This window comes from Macrotis lagotis, chromosome 2, assembly GCF_037893015.1.
Source record: "Macrotis lagotis isolate mMagLag1 chromosome 2, bilby.v1.9.chrom.fasta, whole genome shotgun sequence".
Lineage (NCBI taxonomy): Eukaryota > Metazoa > Chordata > Mammalia > Peramelemorphia > Peramelidae > Macrotis > Macrotis lagotis.
The window spans coordinates 95572992-95593807 of record NC_133659.1 but is presented as its reverse complement, the minus strand read 5'-3'; the positions used below and the strand labels follow the sequence as shown (position 1 = coordinate 95593807).

Genomic DNA, 20816 nt, shown 5'->3' with positions numbered 1-20816 from the left:
AATAAAATAGTTTGATAGTTGGATTGATCTCAAACATAGCACAAGTAAATGATTGGGAATTGCTGATTTAATTATTTTATGACAATACTTGAAAATAGTGATGTTATATATAAGTAGATAAATCCTTATTTACAATGGAAATTAAAGTAATTTTTGAAGAAATTGGTATGATAGACTCATTGTGGGACAGGAAAGAGAAATTCTTTTGCTAAGCATTCATAGACAATTAATGGTTTGCTACACAAGAAAACAATAATTAAAATGCCATTTACCTTTAAAGTAGGAGCACTATAATTGAAGCTGTTGTGACATAAAAATAGGATACAAAATGTTAATCTTGGAATGAGCAGTTTAAATATGAAATTATGATATACTTGGCTTCCTGTAGTATAGCTGTCAAGCTTGGGCAGTTCGCTGGTCAATAGTGACATTCTCTGTGTCAGTGAGCAGAGTCTCTTGATACCATAACCTGTAGTTCACACATTACTGAAGCTCCAACTGTCGAACAATCAAGTCCCTTGGTATTATTGCAGCTTCCAGACTCTCCTGACTAGCTCATGTTTCATTCTTTGGCAATTTGCCCTAATGATATCCCTCAGGAGCTTTCAGACCTTCTTCTTTTCCATATTTAATCGTGCTCTATTAATCTGAGTGATGAGCAAACTGTGATATACACATTTTATTTTTTGTCGATTTTTACTAAGATACTCATTCAAATTTTAATTTTGTTTATTTATAATCTGAAATTTTACTCTTAATTATATATTTAAGTGAACAAAACTGTCCAAGATTTACCAGTAAATTGATTATTTCTGTATTTTATAAAGAGGTTTATCTAAAATGTGTGTGTGTGTATATATATAATATATATTGCCCTTAGATTTGTGATGGTAAATATAATCATTTATTTTTCTTCATTAAATGAATTAATATTGAACATTGCTTTGTATTTATTATAGTTTCACAATTACTAGTATTCATGGAAAACTTTGAACTTGACTTCAAAATTTTAAAAGAAGTTATTCATTATCTTTCTTTAAAAATTTTTTATTAGTTAACTGCTTGCCTTCATGGATCATCTGCACTGTTATATCCAATGTACTGGCAACATATATATATCCCTGTGCTTCCACCACATCTACTGGATTACTGCTGGTAAGTTAGGTGATATACAATGTATCTTTATATGCTCTACTATCTAAAAGTCTATGACTCTTGTTTTACATATTTTATTTTCTCAGATATTTGTAGAGTATACATTCCTATGTATTGTGTTTATAAGAGGTCTGTTAATGAAATATATACATAGAAAGAAGAAGACTTAGATATGTAATTTTATACATGCATGTTTAAAATAGTGTTTCCCTACCAGGACAGAGTCATCATTCCAACTAGCCATTCATCAAAAGGGATAAGGAGGTTTTAGGAAAAAGCCCATGTTTCACAACGGGCCAGGAATAACCAGTTCTGGCTCTAGGATACCAGTGGAAGAGAGTAATAAAATGATATAACAGTCAATCCTAAAGATGTAGTAGAGATGATTATTCTCAATTACATTTAGCTTCAAACCTGCAAACTCTTAAATAGGTTTTGTGGGTTGGAGAATGTAAAGAGAATAACCTAGGGAATAGTACTTTGCATCATAAGTTTTAAGGAGAAACCCTTGAGATATTCTAATCTAACCCCTTCATTTTTTATTGAGGAAACTGAGACCGATAAAAGATTTAAAATGCTTGTTCAAGTTCATAGGGCCCTAGTTCAATTTTTAAATACCTGGGGATTGCCTGAAATTACAGGAGTTACTTCAGTATTACTTTGACCACATGTTCTCTTACAGCCTTCATCTTGATTATAAGACTGAATATTATCTTCATAACATCTTTACTTTTCAAAGGTACAGCTCTATCGATCACCTGTACCAAAATAGTGTGCTAGTTGGTTTACTAAACTGTCTTTTAAAACAACAGAAATTTACAATTTTTTCTTATAACCTGTTAAAATTATGTTTATTGGTTAAAATACTTTTAAAAATAAGGACAGAAACTTCATTTTTAATCTTAGGATTTTTAAATTTTTAGAAAAGGTACCTAAAATGATTTAACTTCTTAAATGGTGTTGTGTGAATTTTTTTTTTGAGTTAATTTCTCTGATTAGTTGTATAAATTGTCATCTTCAAAGAAAATAGATCATATCTGTTGTAAAACATCTGGGAGACATACTTTGTTTTCAAAATATTGTAACCAGATCAAGGTTTAGGAGCTTTGAGCAGAAGCTTTCTGAAGCTATATCTTCATGAGTACATGGAATACAACACCCTATAATGATGCAGTGATGCCCGGTGACCTACCCATACAATACTGATTTCTTTCATCAAGGGAAAAATGGAGGTACAACATCCTGAAGTGTGTCCAATGACCTACTAATGCTGTAGTGTTATTTTCATCAGTGGAAAAATAGAGGCAGTTGGCAGGGCATTTTTGCCATCCTCTTGGAGTTAGCAGTTGACCGCTGTTTCATAGATTAACAACTTTGTGAATAGTCATGTAGCTAATTAGCAGTAAAACTCCATCTAGAAACAACAGCCTTCTTTTAACTTTTACTGTAGAACTCTTTTCATTATTTTATAAACTAACTCCATATCTGAAAGACTATAAAGTCTTTTTTATATACTGAAAAACTTAAATTACAAAATATTTTGATCATTCAAAGAACATCTTTTTTAAATTTGCATTTTAGTATATTGCAATTTAGTAGATTTAGTAATTGGTTGCTAATTGGGCATTATTTAAATATTTTTTTAAAAAGCTTTTTCCATAGTCTAGTTTTTCTAAAAGTATACCTCCTATAACAATTCTAATAAATGAACAAGACCTTAATTCTTAGAGTAATAGATAATAGTAACCAACCTCAGTATCACAATAAATGATCTACATAAATGTTCTAAACTCTTGAATTAATGTAATAATTCTCTGATTCAGAGAATTCATTGAAAAGTTACAAACTTAGAGAATTTCTAAGTTCAAATATAAAACCCATCACTATTTAGAGCCTTCCTCCCCATAAAGAAAATCTGAGTTCTATGTCTGTTCCAGTGCTACTTCCTTTTCCTGTCATAATTGATTATTTTAAGCCCTGTTATTAGCAGCCTGGTTTTTCCTGTCACTGATGCCCATGAAAATCAACATTGGCTTTATTGCTAACCTTTGAATCTTACTACCATTCCATCTCTTCTTCCTTGAAATCACCTAGAGTAATGATAATGATGGTGATGACAATGACAATGATAACCTAATATTTATATAGCTCTTATCATATACCAGGTCCTATGTTAAACACTTTTGCATTTGATTCTCACCACAACTCTGGGAAGTAGGTGTTATTATTATTATTATTTTTCAATTTATGTTTGAGGAAACTGAGACAGAGTTTAAGTTATTTACCCAGGGTCGCACAGCTAGTAAGTATCTGAAGCCTAATTTGTAGAACTTAGGTAGAATCCCTAATTTTGGGGGCTTATAGAAGTAGTCCATGAACCTTGAGATAAGATTGAATTCAGACATAACCCAGTTGAAGATGGATAGTATACTCAGAATTTTGATGAGTCCATGCTGTGAACAGTCTGAGGTTTTGGCTTATTTTTTTTTTGTTTTAATCAGTCATGATTTGCTCGTCAAAGTGAGAATATAAGAAAAACAAAAATCTATTACAAACATTCAGTCAATCAAAATAAATTTCTTCACTGTCAGTGTTAAAAAAAATTTCAGCCTCAACCTCTGTGTCTTTCTTTTCTATCATGAGGGTGGGTAGCATGTTCCATCATGTGTATTCTGGAGCCCTGAATATTTTTAAGAATTCAGCATAATAGGGTCATCTAGGTGGAGCAGTCGATAAAGTACCAGCCCTAGAGTCTGGAGGACCTGGATTCAAATTTGGCCTCAGACACTTAATAATTACCTAGCTGTATGACCTTGGGCAAGTCACTTACCCCTATTGTCTTTCAAAAGGAAAAGAAAGAAAAGAAGAATACACCATAATAAAAGTATTCTCTCATTTATCTACCATGGATGTGGTCATCCATTTTCCAGCTTTTGAGCACCCTTCAGATTCTCATTTTTTACCACCTCAAAAAGAACTAAAAATATATTTGTATTTTATTGTAATATGTTATATCATTCTTAGAGTTTGCTTTGCTTAGGATTCATCTCTCCCTTTAATTCTCCATTCCTCTCTGTTCCCCTTTCCAACTCTTAGTGTGTGTGTGTGTGTGTGTGTGTGTGTGTTCACAGGAAGGTGCCTGTCCTCCCAGCTCGAGTGAAAGTGAGGTTCAAATGTTGTTGGCTTAATTGTTTTAATAGACAAATAGGCAAAAGTACTGTGCTGCAGAGAAAAGGTGCTAAATTTGGAAACAGAAGAGACCTAGTCCAAATCTGACCCATGTAGCTAGATAAACTTCTCTGAAGTACAATTTCCTAATCACTAAAGTAGGAGTATGGGGCATGATAATCATGTCCATCTCCCAGAATGATTGTGAAGATTAAATGAAAATATGCTTTCAAATATATGCTTTAATTTTTAAGTGAATTGTCTTTATGGCACATCAAAGGTGCTTAATAAATGCTTGTTGATTGATTAAAAAATTTCTTGAGTAAAACCTGATTCTTTTGTTTTACTTTTGAGTATGTTTGCGCTATATCGAGACAAACAGAAAGGGAAGAAACCCTTTTGTACCCGACATGTATCATTCCTTTAAACTACTTCTCTTGAGGATATGAAAAATATTTTTCATATACCCATTACAGATGTGCCTAATATGAAATTGGCAAATGATATTCTATTTTATTTTATATTATTTCATTAAATATTAATTTACTATGTACTAATGGTCAAGCTGTTAAATATTGGTTGCTCTCCCTAAATATATGATCTTGAACTTCTTCGGTATTCCTTAGGCATACAGTTGGCAATTCCTTGTTTGGTATGCCTGAATTCAACAATGTCTCAACGTTCACAGACTACTTCTATAAGCTCCCAATTATGGGGTGGGCATCTGGCTTGAAGTCAGTGCTTGAAGTGATTTTACCTAGGAACTGCAGGAGCCAGACCTGAAATGAGGAAGGTCTAAGAACAGGATTTCAGAGGACACAGTGGATCATGCTATCAGCCATCCTGATAGAGGGGGAGGTCTCTTCTTTCTTTCCTTTTTTCTTCCCTTTACTTTCTAGCCACAAAAATTAAATCTATAAAAAAATTAGTAACATGTAAATGACTTGGACCTTGTTCACTGTCAGAAATTTCCAGTCATTGGACTTTTCAAAAGATGATAACCTGGTGTAACTTGTGGATAGTAATTGATCTTAGTCATCAGAAGTTAGATACATTTTGTTATACCAAATTGATATCCCTGGCTGTTTTTAAGTTCCTCTGTAAAAGAGCTGTCTTGATCGTCAGATGTGTCCTTGATTACTGAGGATCCTTAAATCTGGTTAATTGCAAATTGTTAGTTTTGCTAATAAATCAATCCTTTTCCAAATTTTGTTGCCTCATATTCTCTTATTCACAGTTTAAAGTTATAACACTAAAAAAAGCTCATTGTAGAAGCATTAGTATTCCTTCCAGTTCTGCTAATTTGATCAGAACCCTCCTGCAATATCTGTGAGAATTCTACTTCCAAGTAATGTCTTTTCCTCAGATCTCTGAGGTAGTAACATCCAAACTCATGGCACCATCTTAAGGCTGTTCCCAGTAACCCTCATCCCATTATATCAGGAAACAATTATTTACATGACAGGTATAGGAGTCATTTAACCAGTAACATTGAGGACATGAAAAATACTTTTATATATCCATTTCAGAAGCCCAAATTCTTTTAAAATGACAATAACTCTAAGCTGGTGAGTGTTTTCAGATATTTTCTAGACATTTTTTTTTAGGTTTTTGCAAGGCAAACCAGGGTTAAGTGGCTTGCCAAAGGCCACACAGCTAGGTAATTAGGTAATATTAAGTGTCTGAGACCGGGCTTGAACCTAGGTACTCCTGACTCCAGGGCCGGTGCTTTATCCACTAGGCCACCTAGCTGCCCCAAAAGGAAGGTGGGACATGAAATTTTTTTTTTTAGTTTTTTTGCAAGGCAATGGGGTTAAGTGGCTTGCCAAAGGCCATACAACTAGATAATTATTAAGTGTCTGAGGTGGGATTTGAACTCGGGTACTCCTGACTCCAGGGCCGGTGCTCTGTCCACTGCGCCACCTAGCCACCCCAATATTTTCTAGATATTTTTGCCTTATCAAAAGCACCCTACACTTTTAAGGTAATATGACTCCAAGAAATTAGAGAAATAATTATTCAACTTCTTATTCTTTTTTTTTAGGTTTTTGTTTTTTGGAAAGGCAAATGGGGTTAAGTGGCTTGCCCAAGGCCACACAGCTAGGTACTTATTAAGTGTCTGAGATCAGATTTGAACCCAGGTACTCCTGACTCCAGGTCTGGTGCTTTATGCATCAGCTTCTTATTCTTAAAGGAGATAATTTTCTGTTTTTTTCTGCACATAATTGTTTGGCATATACTATGACCTTCTAACTAGTTACCCTACTTTCACAGAGGCATAAACTAGCATCTTATTTATAGCATTGGGTTTAAAATATAAGATAATATAATAGATATTATAGATATCTTATAATCTACACCAAAATGTAGATTCTTAATGATATTATTGTATTCTCTCTGGATGATCTGCTTAAAAGAATCTGTTATTCTAGGAAACAAAATAAACCCATCACCTGTTTTTCTGTTTACATAGTGATTATATTTAAATAAAGATTAATTGCCACCAAAAAACCCCCTCAAAAAGCAGTTGCATAATGCCTTCTGTATCTAATCTTGGCAAATAACTTTATTGAAAGAAAAGTGCAGGACAGTTTTGCATATTGATAATAAAGCATCTGTTTTACCAAGGATATCTTCTGATTTATTAACACCATAATCTAATTAGGAAATTCCAGCTAGGGTTGCAGAATTACTTCTTATGTGATTTAGTCAATTTCATATTAGGATATACACAGTCTTCTTTTCGTGAGAAAGAAATAATTATTTTTCAATTAACTTTATGTTCTGCAAAACATTGTAATTATTTTAGAAAATGATGCTCTAGATTAATTATAGTTATAGTACTAATATGCATATGGTTTGGATTTTGTGAGAAATTAGTGAGAAAAAAACATGTAGAGACACCCAATAATTTCATTATTGACATTTTCATGATATTTTCCTTTCCCAGGTTTAGTTTTCAGGGTCTTATGACCTATTTAGGAAGTCTCTGACAATTTTTTTAAATTGAACAATTCCTATGTGTTTATTGCTAAAACTTTCAAAAGATACATGGTTCTTTCTAGTGAAGTTCAATTTCTTAACAAAAAAATTTTCTAAGTAATATTTTCTTTCTTTATAAGTAGTAAGCACTTAATGTTTATTGGACTGGCTAGTATAACCATGGACGAATATATTGTAAAATTCAATGGGAGTTGTTTATATCTCAGATGTCAGTAGTCTTCATGACTTCCAAAATGAAGCTAATAAATGAGTAGTATTTCTGCATTGTGGGAACCTCTAGTCTTAATGCTGTAAGAGGAAATGAATATTTGTCTACACAGGCACTTGTATGAGAAACCTCATTTATATAGTGTTTTACAAATTACACAGTATTTTGACAGGCATTGTCTCACAACAAATCTGTGACTTAGATAATGTTCATTATCTCTAATTTATTAATGAAGAAATTGACACTCAGAAGTTTAGTGATTTGCCTGAGGTCACTTAGTAAGAACTGAAACAAGAACAGGAATCCAGAGCTTTTGGCTCTGTGGCTAATGGTCTTTACATTACTAAATAGATTATATAAAATAAAAACATTTTGAATTTCTACAAAGGTAATGTTTGGGATTAGATTATTCATGTCAGTGGTTTTTGGTTGCTAGTTTCTAGAACTTTAGAGTTTCAGAACTTCTTACATATTATTTGAATACTTAATTTGCATTGGTTTAGCTTATTGTCTTTGAAATCATTAAATAGACAAGAGAGTATCTACACAAATATTCTATTCCTAACACTTAGAATACCATAATGACAAGATCACTGTCATTATAGTAAAAAAAAAGAACTTATTTCAGAGCCCTAGTCTTCAGATTGGTATTGCCTATTCTTCAGTTTGGCATTTTCATGATGATATGTACGGTAATGTATATTTTTCATCTTCAGTAAGGTTTAAGATTTTCTTGAGTCATGGAAGATCATGGAATTGTGTCTATCTTGTTTTGTAGAAAAATTATCTAAATGTGGTGCCAAAAAGTTAAAAATGCAGATTTTTTATTCTGTATGCCAGCTCTTATACAGTTCTAGATAGAATATTAATTTGTGAATTGAGACTAGAACGATTACTAGTTAGTCCTATTTAAAGCAGAAAGAAGATTGATACCCATTAATATTTGTTATTCCCTGCTGGATTCAGAGTATTTCATTATGTCATTGTCAAGAGTGTCAACACAAATATGGGATCCTTCAACTGGCTTTCATTTTTAAAAATTATAACATAATTTTTTTTGCATTTTTATTTCCCAATCTTTTCCTTCCTTTTTCTCTCACAGCAAAGCAATCCCATAGAAAAGCACAAAAAAAGAGAGGAAGGAAAACTCTAGAAAATAGTATATTGAAAATGTTTAACATAATATGTAGGATTCCACAACCTTGAAGAAGACACCTTCAACCTTAAGTTTATATTTTAACCAAAAGAAAAAAAACCCATCCTAAACATTTATCTATTCATAAAGCTCTTTTTCATGAGAATTAAAGAGAGGGTGGCTAAAGCAGGTAGAGCAAGGCAATTAAGAAACTCAGTACTAAAAATTTTCTAGTTATGTTGATGCTAACCCATGGAATAGAGAATTGAGTTCACTTTTCTAAAATTTTTTTTCTTTAGATTGCTTAGTCACCAATCTTCCATTAAGAGCTTAGTAATATACTAGTTATTATGTTAGGTATAGGAAATATAAGGAAAGGTAAAATAAAAAATCTCTGCCATCAAATTGGGAGAGACAACTCAAAAATAAGAGATATGAACAAGATACATACCGAGTTTTTAGAGGATAATCTAAGGAGAAGTTTCTAATGGGGTAATTTAAGGGAAAGTTTCTAGCAGTTGGGACATGGGGTAAAGACCTGCAGAAAAGTCTTGATAGAGTTGGAAAGTAGGATTATTTTGACAATGAAAATTAGTTTATTCAATAAATAAAACTTCTCACATTCCCCATTTTGAATGAAAATTTACTTAAACAGAATTCAAGAATTCTTTGAAATTTTCTTGTCAGTAATTATTTTTGTAAATAAGAATTCTGTGCATTTGTAACAGTCCATGTGTAAAAAGCTATCTCTTCTCAAATAGGTGTATGATATAAATGTGTTTAATATGTTACTTTTAAGATGTGAAGTTTAAAGTTCCAGTTATTTCATATTAAATATTTGTGCTTTAGATGTAATTTAAAATTAAGTGCATAGTCACTAGCATGATTATTTTAAGATTTTTTTTAAAAATCCTAATACTTTTTGCCAGAAAAATAAAATTGATATAAAGAGCAAACCTGAAAGACAATAATTTAAAAGTTTGAAAGGAGAGGCTGAAATAGCAAACATGAAGTAATACCATCAGATAAGAAGCAATGAAAGCAATTAAAATAAGACATTGATTTGGTTATCTTATTGGAGCAGATAACTTCCTTTATTAGGGTGGATCATTACCCACACATCATTAATAAGAATAAACAATTATTATTCACATTTGTAAGGTATTTTCTTGCTTACAAAGTACTGGGCAGGTGGCAGCTAGGTGGAGCAGTGGATAGAGCATTGGCCCTGGATTTGGGAGGACCTGAGTTCAAATTCGAGCTCAGAACTTAATAATTACCCAGCTGTATGACCTTGTGCAAGTCGCTTAACCTTATTGCCTTGCAAAAGCAAAACAAACAAAAAACAAAGTATTTCAGGGAAGTGAGTATGAAGGAAATATGCATATATTAAAATAATCTGTGCATAGCTTTTATCTATGGATTTAGAATTAAATTTAAATCAAAAAAGAAAATAACAGTTGTCAAATGGGCTATGATGATGTGCATTGTACAAAAGTTACAACTGGGCCTTTTATACAAAATAATAACACTCAGGTTATGACCCACTGATGAAATTTTGAGTTTTTAAATATGTAATGTTCATAATAGAATCCTTGCTTTTTCAAGTTTCCTAAAAACCTGAATTTAAGGAATCCTAACATTTTAAATGTTTATGAGTATATGTAAAGCATTGATAAAAGAGAGCATCTTAGTAAATGTTTCTACAATTTCACAGTTATTTAATACTACTACTGTAGTTTTAATATTGCATATTTGTGTATATTTCAATTTAGTGCCCCAATGCCGTACCTGATTGGAGTTCACTCCAGCCTCATAGAGGTAAGTATTTTTAGATTTAAGCTAAATCCTAAAAATTATAGTCATAATGATTTCATTTTCTTGAAAAATTCTTCTGTTAGTTTTAAAATAGTTTCATCTCCTGGAGTGTTCACATAGTAATTTTTGTGGTGTTTTACCAGTACTGTTATTTAACATAATGTCAATGATTACTTTTCAAGATTTGAATAACATGAATATTAAAATATCTTGTATTTAAAGTTATATGATTTGAAATTTTGAATTTTTTGCTTTTTACTTGTCTTATTTCTGTTTTTGTTTCTTCAAAGTGACTTGATGTCTTTTATTACTTATTTTTGAATTTATTTTTCCAAGTAGGACCCATGCCTTAATAGTATATTAAATATATTTCTTACATCGTCCCTTGTAATGTAATATTTTTTAAAAGTTTACTTTTTGAATATGTATTTTATTATACCTTATTTTATTATGTTGTTGTTCACTTTTTTTTTAAGTCAGGTCCAGGTCTTTGTGACCCCATTTTTCTTGGCAAAGATGATGAAGGGGTTTTCCCTTTCCTTTTCCACTCTATTTTGGAGATGAAGAAACTGAGGAAAATAAGGTTAAGTGACTTAGCCATGGTCATATAGCTTGGAAGGGTGTGAGGGCAAATTTGAACTTAGGAAGATGAGGCCTTCTGATTCAAGGCCTGGAACTCTGCTCTCTGTGCCACCTATCTACTCTTATTTTTCTTGTTACTTAAACATGGGAATTTTTTTCTGTTATCTTAATGAAAATCATTTCTTTGCTGGGGGAGAGGACTATAATTCTATGCTTTATTTCTTAACATATAAAACATGAAAATGACAACTGTTAATTTGAGTAAATTGGGTAATAAAACAGCGTTTTTTTTTAATCTATAAGATTTTAAAGTGATTCCTTTGAAGATTATCATCATAAGGGGAGGAGGGAAGAGAGCACTTTATCATTGTATATTCTTATTTCTTTTTGTTCCAGATGCTAAGATATGTCCCATGAAGTTTATCAAGTGTTGATATAGAAGTTAATATCTTGTAAATCAAATCTTTCTCCAAATAGCCTGTTCATGCAGTTCTACTCAGCTTTAAAAATTAAATTAATCTATCATAATTTCAGTTTAATCATAGTTTCATATTCTCTTTTTCTATATCTCATTCCTCAATTTATATGAATCCAGAAATTCTTCTTGCTTATTCCAGAGTTCCATTTGGCAATTTTTTTACAATGAAAGGCCTGGCTTATGAAATTTGCTGCTTGCTCAGTTCTAGTTCGGTGAAGGTCTTTTTATTATTTTTCTTTTTTTGAGACATAATGCAATAGCTGAAATGTACGTGATGATTTAGAAATTTATTTAGATATCTTAATAATAACTAGAATATATATATATATATATGTTTGTGTGTGTGTGTGTGTGTGTGTGTGTGTGTGTGTATGCGTTGTTTTATGAAGTTGTGTCTGAGTCTTTGTTACCCCAGTTTGGGTTTTCTTAGAAAAGGTACTGGAGTAGTTTGTCATTTTTTTCTCCAGCTCATGTTCAAAGATGATGGGAAAATAAAATAATAAAAGATGAGGTAAAGAGGGTTAAATGACGAGCCTGGAATCACATAGCTGGTAAGCAGCTGAGGGTAGATTTGTACTCATGGTGATGTCTTCCTTACTCCAGACCCAGGATTTAAAGTACTGGGGCACTTACCTGTCTATATGTACATGTATATTTTAAAAATATATATAAATATATAGACAATTAAGTTTTGTAAAGTGTTTTATATTTGCTATCTCACTTAATACTAACAACAACCATGAGAGATAAATGTTAGAAAATGTTAGATTTGGGCAGAATCATACAATTGCTAAGTGTCTAAGGTAGGATTTGAACTCAAGTCTTACTGATTCTAAGTCTTATCACTCTACTTTGTCACGTTTACTGCATTGATAATACTTCATGTGACATATAACATAACTTCTTTCCCTAATTTGATCTAAAATATTAAACTTCTTATAAAGCTTAAAATATTACTATATATAATGCCTTAAATTTGTTATTATTTTATATTTTTTAAAAAAATAATTGTGCAATTTGTGAAAAAGAACGTGCCAAGGAAAATTTTATGAATCACAACATATACAGGAATTGTTTCAAGAAATTGTTTCTTGGAACGTTAGATTGTTTCAAGAAATGATTTTAGCTCAGAAATCCTGAGTCAAAATGTAAAAAAATGTAACATTATTTTGTTGTGATATGAATAAAGAATTACTGAAGGTGCATTTGTAGATTTAGGAAATTTTTTGGCCATTTGTGTGACATTGACTTCTTAATTGATATAATGATATATATATATATATATATACACACACACACACACACACTTTCTGTCATGCCAATCTTAATATAGTCTTCACATTTTATTTTTCACATGAAAGGATATGCTTGACATTTCCTTTAAAATAATACAAAATTTTATCTGAAATTGAATTATAGATATTGCTATTTACAAATATAGTATTGCTTTGCTTGATATATTTTCTTTCTTTTGGTTGTAATTATAGCCTATATTTTTAATGAAGAAGAAAATCATTATCTTGTAATACATTTTTTTTCTTTCCTCAAATCAGCTCTAACTTATCCCACCATTTCTCTAGAGACATCTAAAACTAGTCATCCACAGAAATATTAAAATAATATAGCCATTTTCAAATCTTTCCTTTGATTGTTTTATTTGAAATTGTAAGGAAAAGAAGACTTTTTATATGTTAATCCAAATTTGTATATTTGCTTTGCACCTTAAAAAAAAAGACTAGAGAAAACAGAATTACTTCAGAGAGACATTTGAGAGACTGGCAGTATACAAACTGATGCTTCAAAGATGTAGTTTCATTTTTCTCATTCTGGAGTAGTAAACAAGCAAGTATAAAGGGAAGGTTAGCCTGTTTTTCACAAGGGTAGGTGATTGCTGCCCTTGTGTTTCTTAATGCCATTGAGGCATATTTGCAGAGACACATTTATAGCAACATTTTATGAAATCATTTTGTCTTAGATTTTGTGTGAGAAAAGCTATATGTACTTCAATACTTGAAGCACCCCTAAAAGCATTCTTTTACCTATTTTCCAAAGATATTTTCATTAGTTCTAAAGATGACCATTTTTCCTATATATCAGATCACTTTCTTCTCTTATACATGTAAATTTATTTGTTTTCTGTGATACAGAAGAAAATTTGAAAATCATATTCATCCATATATTTTTAAATTCCTTTATGTTAGCAGAAATATCTATTGATATTTGTATTTTTGTTTGCATTTGTTAGACCTTCAGGTTCATTTTTGGCAAGCTACCCTTGATACCTTATTGGCGCTACTCAAATAAGGTTCTAAAGAATATTGTCTACTTCGTTGCTTTTTCTATTTCTTTATAACCTTCTTACTTTTTTGGAACTGCTTGATTCATTTTAATATTCCTCATTTAGCCATTTCTATATACTTCTTATAACTCTCAATTTTAAACTTTTTAAAAATACACAAAATTTCAGGAGATATTTTAAATTTTATTTTAAGCCAATTATATTAAAAATTGTGTATCTGATAAATTTTCAAATACTAATAATTTTATCATCTGTAAGTTTTATATTGGGACATATAAAAATATTGCTAATTATATTCTTATTAAGATATATTTATTTTATCTTTTTTCAGGAAAGTGAAGGGACTAACTTTCCTTGTGGACTTTTAAATATTACATTACTGTAGTAAATTTCACATCTTTACTCTCTGAGACTCCAAGAGAGAATAGTATCTTAATTTTCATTATATTGTTCTTTTAAGGAAACTATTTAAAAAGTGTAATGACAATGAAGTAGGAGAATGTCAGCAAGTACATTTTAGCTCTTGCACCTAAAATTTGACCTTTCATGACTTAGGGCAAAAGATTGAACCTTATATTTAAAAATAAAAAGCATTTTTGCTTTGCAAGACTTGTTCTTGAATGACTTTTAAAAATGATACAATAAATTTATTGTATGAAACATTAATAAATTAACAAAGTTGACAGTTTTGTTGTAGTCTTTTTGGAGAATATCATGTTAGATTTCCAGTTGACTAAGATTTGTATAAACTCTGAATTGCTGGAAAAACATAATATTACTCCTTAGATGAATCACAAAGTAATATCCATTATTTCAATTTTAACAGAAGTGACAGAACAATTTAATCTAGTAGGGAAATATTGTATTGAACTTATTTATAGTAAGGGAGGAAATAAAAGGCGTTATGAAGTTGAGAATTAATGTTTTTGCTGGGTGAACCCCTTTAACAGAAGTGATTGAGCTTTTTAATCTTCTCCAAAAGTCAAGCTGATAAACTCATGTCAAAAATATTTTATTGCAATACTCAAGAATATTTTTGCTAACCATGAATTTTCTGTTCATTTGTGCTCCTATATCCCTATTCCTGCTATTTTATTTCTCATCTCCAAGATCCTTTCCTAATCACTGTGTATTTAATGTATTAATTTGTTGATTATTCAGTAGTTACCTATTTTTGGAAAGTGTTTATGCAATGCATTCAAAGAAAGAAAAATAGCAAATGCTTCCTAGATTTAAAAATTATCCTTTCCAAAATAATAGTACCTATGATTGTAGTAAAGAAATATTCATAATTGTAGCAAAATGAAATTTGTTGCTTTGTGTACAAGTGTATGAGTTGATATTTATCATATTTGAAACTCATGTACATATTGCTCAGAATAGTATGATGATTTTAATTTTCAACTTAGTTATGTTTTTGTATATTTCCCTAGATTCTGAGTTCTTAAAATGTAAGTGTGTACATTTATGTGGATATTTCTTTGGCATCCTGGTGAAACCTCAAGATACTTAATATTTTTAAATACAAAAATTAAATATTACAAAAGAAAACAATTATACTAAAATACAAAAGTAATCAACTTGGAAAAAATCATAGCCCCTATTTTAAGAACCCCCTTTTCACATTTTCATTTAGTTTGTAAGAGCAAAGAAATGTTGGTATTATATTTTCCCATTAAAGTTTAAAGTACCTGATGTTTCTTCATTATCATTTATGCATATCTACTTTACAAAGCTGTATAATAACTTCTAATTTAACAACTGCTAATTCAGAATAATCCTCAAATCAGAGTATTTTTACCAAAATCAAAAATAAATCTTAAAGCATGTCTTACCAATTTATAACTTCTGAAGCTTTCTTAGGTGGAAAGAAAAGGACTTTAAGAGGTTTTTGTTCTTTTAAATAAAATCAAGTTTAGCTATTTTTATCACCTTGATACACAATTTTATAATTATAATGTTTCTAAATTCAGATTGTGCTAAATAAAAGAAAATGTATTATTTATAGATGTAATGTGTTTTTTGAACAGAGAGTGAGAAATAAATCATTGGAGGATGTGGTTATGTTAAATGTTGACACAAACACTTTGGAAACACCATTTAATGACCTGAACAACCTACCAAGTGAAGTGGTAAGTCTGAAGGGTATTTCATAATGGGTGTGTTTGCTTTCGTCAGGGTCTTTGAATTATTAGTAGTTATTTTTGCCCCTTTTTCTACCTGATATAAAAGAAAAATTATTATGGGTGGGGTAGAGGCAAAAGCATCAGCTTTGAAGTCCATATTTAAGATTATTTTTCCCTTTTTGACAGTTGAGGAAACATTGAATGGAACATCACATCTCTTATTTTAAAAGCAAGATCATAATTACAAAGCTAGCTGCATTCATTAGGCATAGCTGCTTTAGACGTAAGTCTCTTCATCTCATCTTAATCATTATATTACAAAGTAGGCATTTCTGTCTGCCTAGTGGCATGTCTTGCAAAAGAACGAGAGAGTTTTTGAAGGCAAGAAGAAGAAGGGGGCCAATTATCGGCTTTTGCTTCCCTGCCACCTGCCAGTGCTTTTCCTTTTAATTAATGATCTGATGGCACTGGTCAATATAATAAGAAATGCTTGTACAGTTGGGGTCAGAAAATTCTGGCTTTGATCTCTCTCAACTTTCTGAAACATTTATTTGTTTTCTCTAAATTATTTCAGTTTTATTTTAATCTTTTCTATCCAGCTGAGGGCTGCGTGAATGAAAACCTACACTATTTGTCATATACTTTGGAAGAGCAAAGATTGCTTACTTAGAATTCTATTTGTAAATTAAACTGCAAACCCAGTTTGTCATAAAAGACATCTGATCCTTTTGAAATGACGAAAACTGTCTTTTGTCTGTAAAGGCTGATAAATTAAGTGCCAGTTTTTTTTTCTTGTCTTTGATCTTGTAGAGGTTTTTTTGTCTGCAGCTCATAATGGAACATATTCAGTATTTCATGTTAAATAGTCTCTAAAAGTGCATTTCATTTTACTCTTCTCTTCCCTAGCATAGAACTGAAAAGTATCCTGGCATTGCTTCTATATTTATATATATATTGGGTTGCTTGTCTTAGAATTGAATGACAGAATATAATAATATATTGTATTTGTAAAGAACTTCATATCTTTCAAGAGTATTAAAATTGATGTTTTATAATGATTTGGAGGCCTTTCTTTTTAATGTTATGTATTATAATTCCTTAAAGAAACTTGGCAAGATGAATTTTAAGATTTTTGCAATCATACTAGAATATTGATAATTATTATTCCTCTAGCATAATAGGAAGTGAAGTATTCAAAATCAAATCTAAGTGACTAATAAATAGCATGTTAATGTAAAGTGACTTTACAGTAAATTAAAACTATACCACTTCATTGCATTGCAATAAAATTCATGTTCGGTATATCCAAATCTAACCCAGTCAAGAGTTATCTTTTTTTTTACTTTATAGTATCTAGACTTGCTCATTATAAAAATTTTTCAGGAGCTGTTAAAAATGATTACAGTTTTTCATTAGAAAGCCTTCAAAGTTGTCTTCTCTAAATGGAGAAAATGATGAGTGAAAATTCAGTCTCAACTTTAGCAATATATTCTGCATGTGTATACATTTCCCACTGTAATGCCCTCAGGAGAAAATATGAGTGCTTTGTATAAAATGAAGTTCACTTTTTTCTATGTTTAAGTAAGAAAATTATTAGAGTCACCTTAGTGATAGATATTTCCTTTGAGAATTATTTGATATTCTTTCCTATCAAGGTAGGAAAAAAGTGAAACTTCATTCTTGGTGGAACTAATGTGTTTATTAAAAGAATTCATGTAAATGTATGTGTGTATATATATATATATATATATATATGTAGAACTAAACTCACAAAAAATATAAAACTCTGATATTTTACATTTTAAAGATTAGAAATTTTATTTAAATATTATGAAAGTTTTAATAGAGAGATTTAGATATCATAAAGTTAGGTCAAAGGATATACCACAAAAAAGTGAAAATTTAATCCATTTTGATACCTAGAGATTCGACCCCCAAACATATCAAAAGATTTCTTGGTAATTACATAAATAGCAAAAATTATATCTTGAAATTAGAACAACCTAAGTAAGTCTATGGAAAGCTTATCATTTGATCCTGAAAACGGTCTAGGAAATTGTGTGAACAAACTCAACAAATTAAGAATTTTCCTCAGTGTTCAGAAAAATAACCTGTTATAGTTCTATAGGACATATCATAAAAAGTATTGCATCTTGATTTTTACAATGACAGAACATTTAAAACTAATCATATATGTTAATCTAATAAAAATATAAGATGATATTGCTAAATTTTCCTATTAATAAATGCAAAGAAAAACCTGAAAATGATTATTATTGGTATTTTCTAATGTATAATAAATTAACTGAGATTTAAAATGGGTTCTTTTTTAAATCATTCACCAAAGCATTTAAATAATACTTACAGGGTAGATGACTTTCTATACATGTGAACTCTATTATTGTGTCAGATTGACCAGTGGTCTTGGCTGTTCAAAGGTCAGTGGTCACAGTTGTCCTGAATTACCAGTCCTTTTTTCCTGTGGACCCTCTGCTGTGTTGCATGCTGTAATCTTCTTAATGGCTTCATTCCAATATTCACACATAATATTTTAGATTTATTGACTGTTAGAAATACTACCATGCCAGTAGCAGTTCCGCTATTCCTAAGGTTATTTCAAATTGGAAAAATAAATCAGGGTAAGGCTTTCAGGAATCCTTTGTTTTCCTTAAGGACGGGGAAAAACGGCTTCCTGTCTTCTGACAAGAACACTTGTTTTTAGATTTCATCATTTCATTGTAGATTTGGATCATTAAAAAAAGAAAAAAACAAATAAACAGCCACTTTATTAAGAATGGATTCTGAAATAAATGACTTATTCAGAGTGCATTTTCAAGGTAAATTACGCTTTAAAATATATTTGTGAAGTTGGTGTTGTTTACCAATGTGGTGATTTGAATAAAGATACTATTATGGAAATATGTATAGCTATGACAAAATATTTTTATTTTTTATTAGAATGTAAAATATTCTTTCTTATTTTGAAACAAATCTTCATTATTAGTTTTTATGTTATATGTTACATTTTATGGACATGTACATGTATAAAATGATTTTGCATCCATTAACATAACATTTTCATTCATTTTATGTGTGGCTATAAATATATAATATATATTAAAAGAAGATTAATTTTAGTTTAAGAAAACAGATTTAATTGATCTTTCATTTTGTTTTTACACACTAATTTTGTGAGAAAAGCAAGCATTTGCTCCCTTCGTTGTCATGTTTAATTTCTCATTTTGCTACAAAGTTTATGCCTGACACTGTTTTAAGTGCTAGAATATGAAAAAAGACAGTCTAAAAGAGAAGAGAATTGAAATAATACATTCAAAATATCTTTTATAATTATTTCAAAACGTATATGTGTAATTTGATTCTATTGAAATATCTGCATTAAACCCTTGGTTTTTTTTTAATTCAGGAGAATATATAAGTTGGAAATTTTGAATACTTAAGCTTGGTATTATAATTAAGTCTAGAGAGTAAGCATCAGAGCTTATTTCTTTGTCCAATGTAGAGTAATAGAGTACTCATCTTAGAGTCAGAAGCCCTAGTTTCAAATTCCATTTTACTTAATCACTAACTCTGTGATTCTGTGTAAGTCATTTAACCTCCCTTTTACTCCATTTCCTCATTGGCAAAGTGTTGCAGTTAGACTTGATGGCTTCTAATATCTCTTCCACCTCTAATTTTGTTATCTTGTGAAATGCATGATGATTTAATTATGCAATAGGAAGTAATCCATATATTCTGTGTAAGAAATTTATATATTATAATATTTATTTGTGAGAAAATGATTATTATTAACACTTTGGAACAGATTAACCCAGAATTTTGCCAAGTATTCTTTTACCAAGAAATAGTTAGCATATCCTAGAAGATAGGATGATATGCTATAACCCCTAGAAAAGGACAGCAAGCATAGTGGAATCAGGATAAAATGGTAAACATTGCCTCGTGTTTTTGCCCTGGTCACTGCAACATACTTTTTAAATCATGAAGATATGTTATATAATGAAGAAACTTCTTAAAGTTTTCCCTATTTTTTATTCCAGTTTCAATGTAAAATAGAGTAAACATGATCTGTCACTCTTCTGATCATTTTGATAAATTCCCCTGATGATACAAGTCCCTCCATCTGATAAGTATGCACTGAAATCTACTTTTCCAAACTTCATTAAAGACCTGAATGTGGTTGGATGTAATTCTATTGACATTATCAATTGGGGATTGAATTGTAAAACTTTTCAGAAGAGTATCACTTATTAAAATATATATGCACATATGCCTATTAAAATATATACACACATATGCATCATCATTGAGAGGATATAGGAAGGATCATGGTCTTATTAGGATGGGTGGCAACACTGGTTAGAATGCTGGGTCTGGGGTCACTCTTCTTTGTGAGTTCAAATCTGGCCTCAGACACTAATTTTCTGTATAACCCTGGTCAAGTCACTTAATCTCTGTCTGCCACAGTTCCTCATCAGTAAAAACTGAGTTGGTGAAGGAAATGACAAGCTACTCTAGTATGTGGGCCACGAAAACCCCAAATGGGTTCATGAAGAGTCAGATATGACTGAACAATAATAATAGGATATGAAAAGAAAAAAATTGTAATTGTTTACATAGTTTTATAAAAATAAAAAATTCAAATAATACAAAAAAATTGGGTAAATTCTGGCTACTCCCATTTATTTTGAAGGTCAACCTTCAAGAAAAATTGCTTATTTATAACATTCCTAAATTAATTAATAGCCTGTGGTTTTAAAGCAAAGACAGTGGTTTATCATTGAGTTATTTAAATATGTTTCATTTGTTTTTCAAGCAAGTCAATT

General features: G+C 30.5%; 1 protein-coding gene across 4 annotated transcripts in view; it reads left to right on the top strand.

The window, feature by feature from the left end:
* The window catches only part of DENND1B (DENN domain containing 1B), a 365288-nt gene that overhangs the window by 253808 nt on the left and 90664 nt on the right, over nucleotides 1–20816 (top strand). For all 4 annotated transcript variants that reach the window (XM_074222288.1, XM_074222287.1, XM_074222286.1 and 1 more), the window contains 3 exons: nucleotides 1055–1155; nucleotides 10445–10490; nucleotides 15877–15978. In XM_074222288.1, the coding sequence (XP_074078389.1) occupies nucleotides 1055–1155; nucleotides 10445–10490; nucleotides 15877–15978 (249 nt within the window). The remainder of the gene's footprint in view (nucleotides 1–1054; nucleotides 1156–10444; nucleotides 10491–15876; nucleotides 15979–20816) is intronic.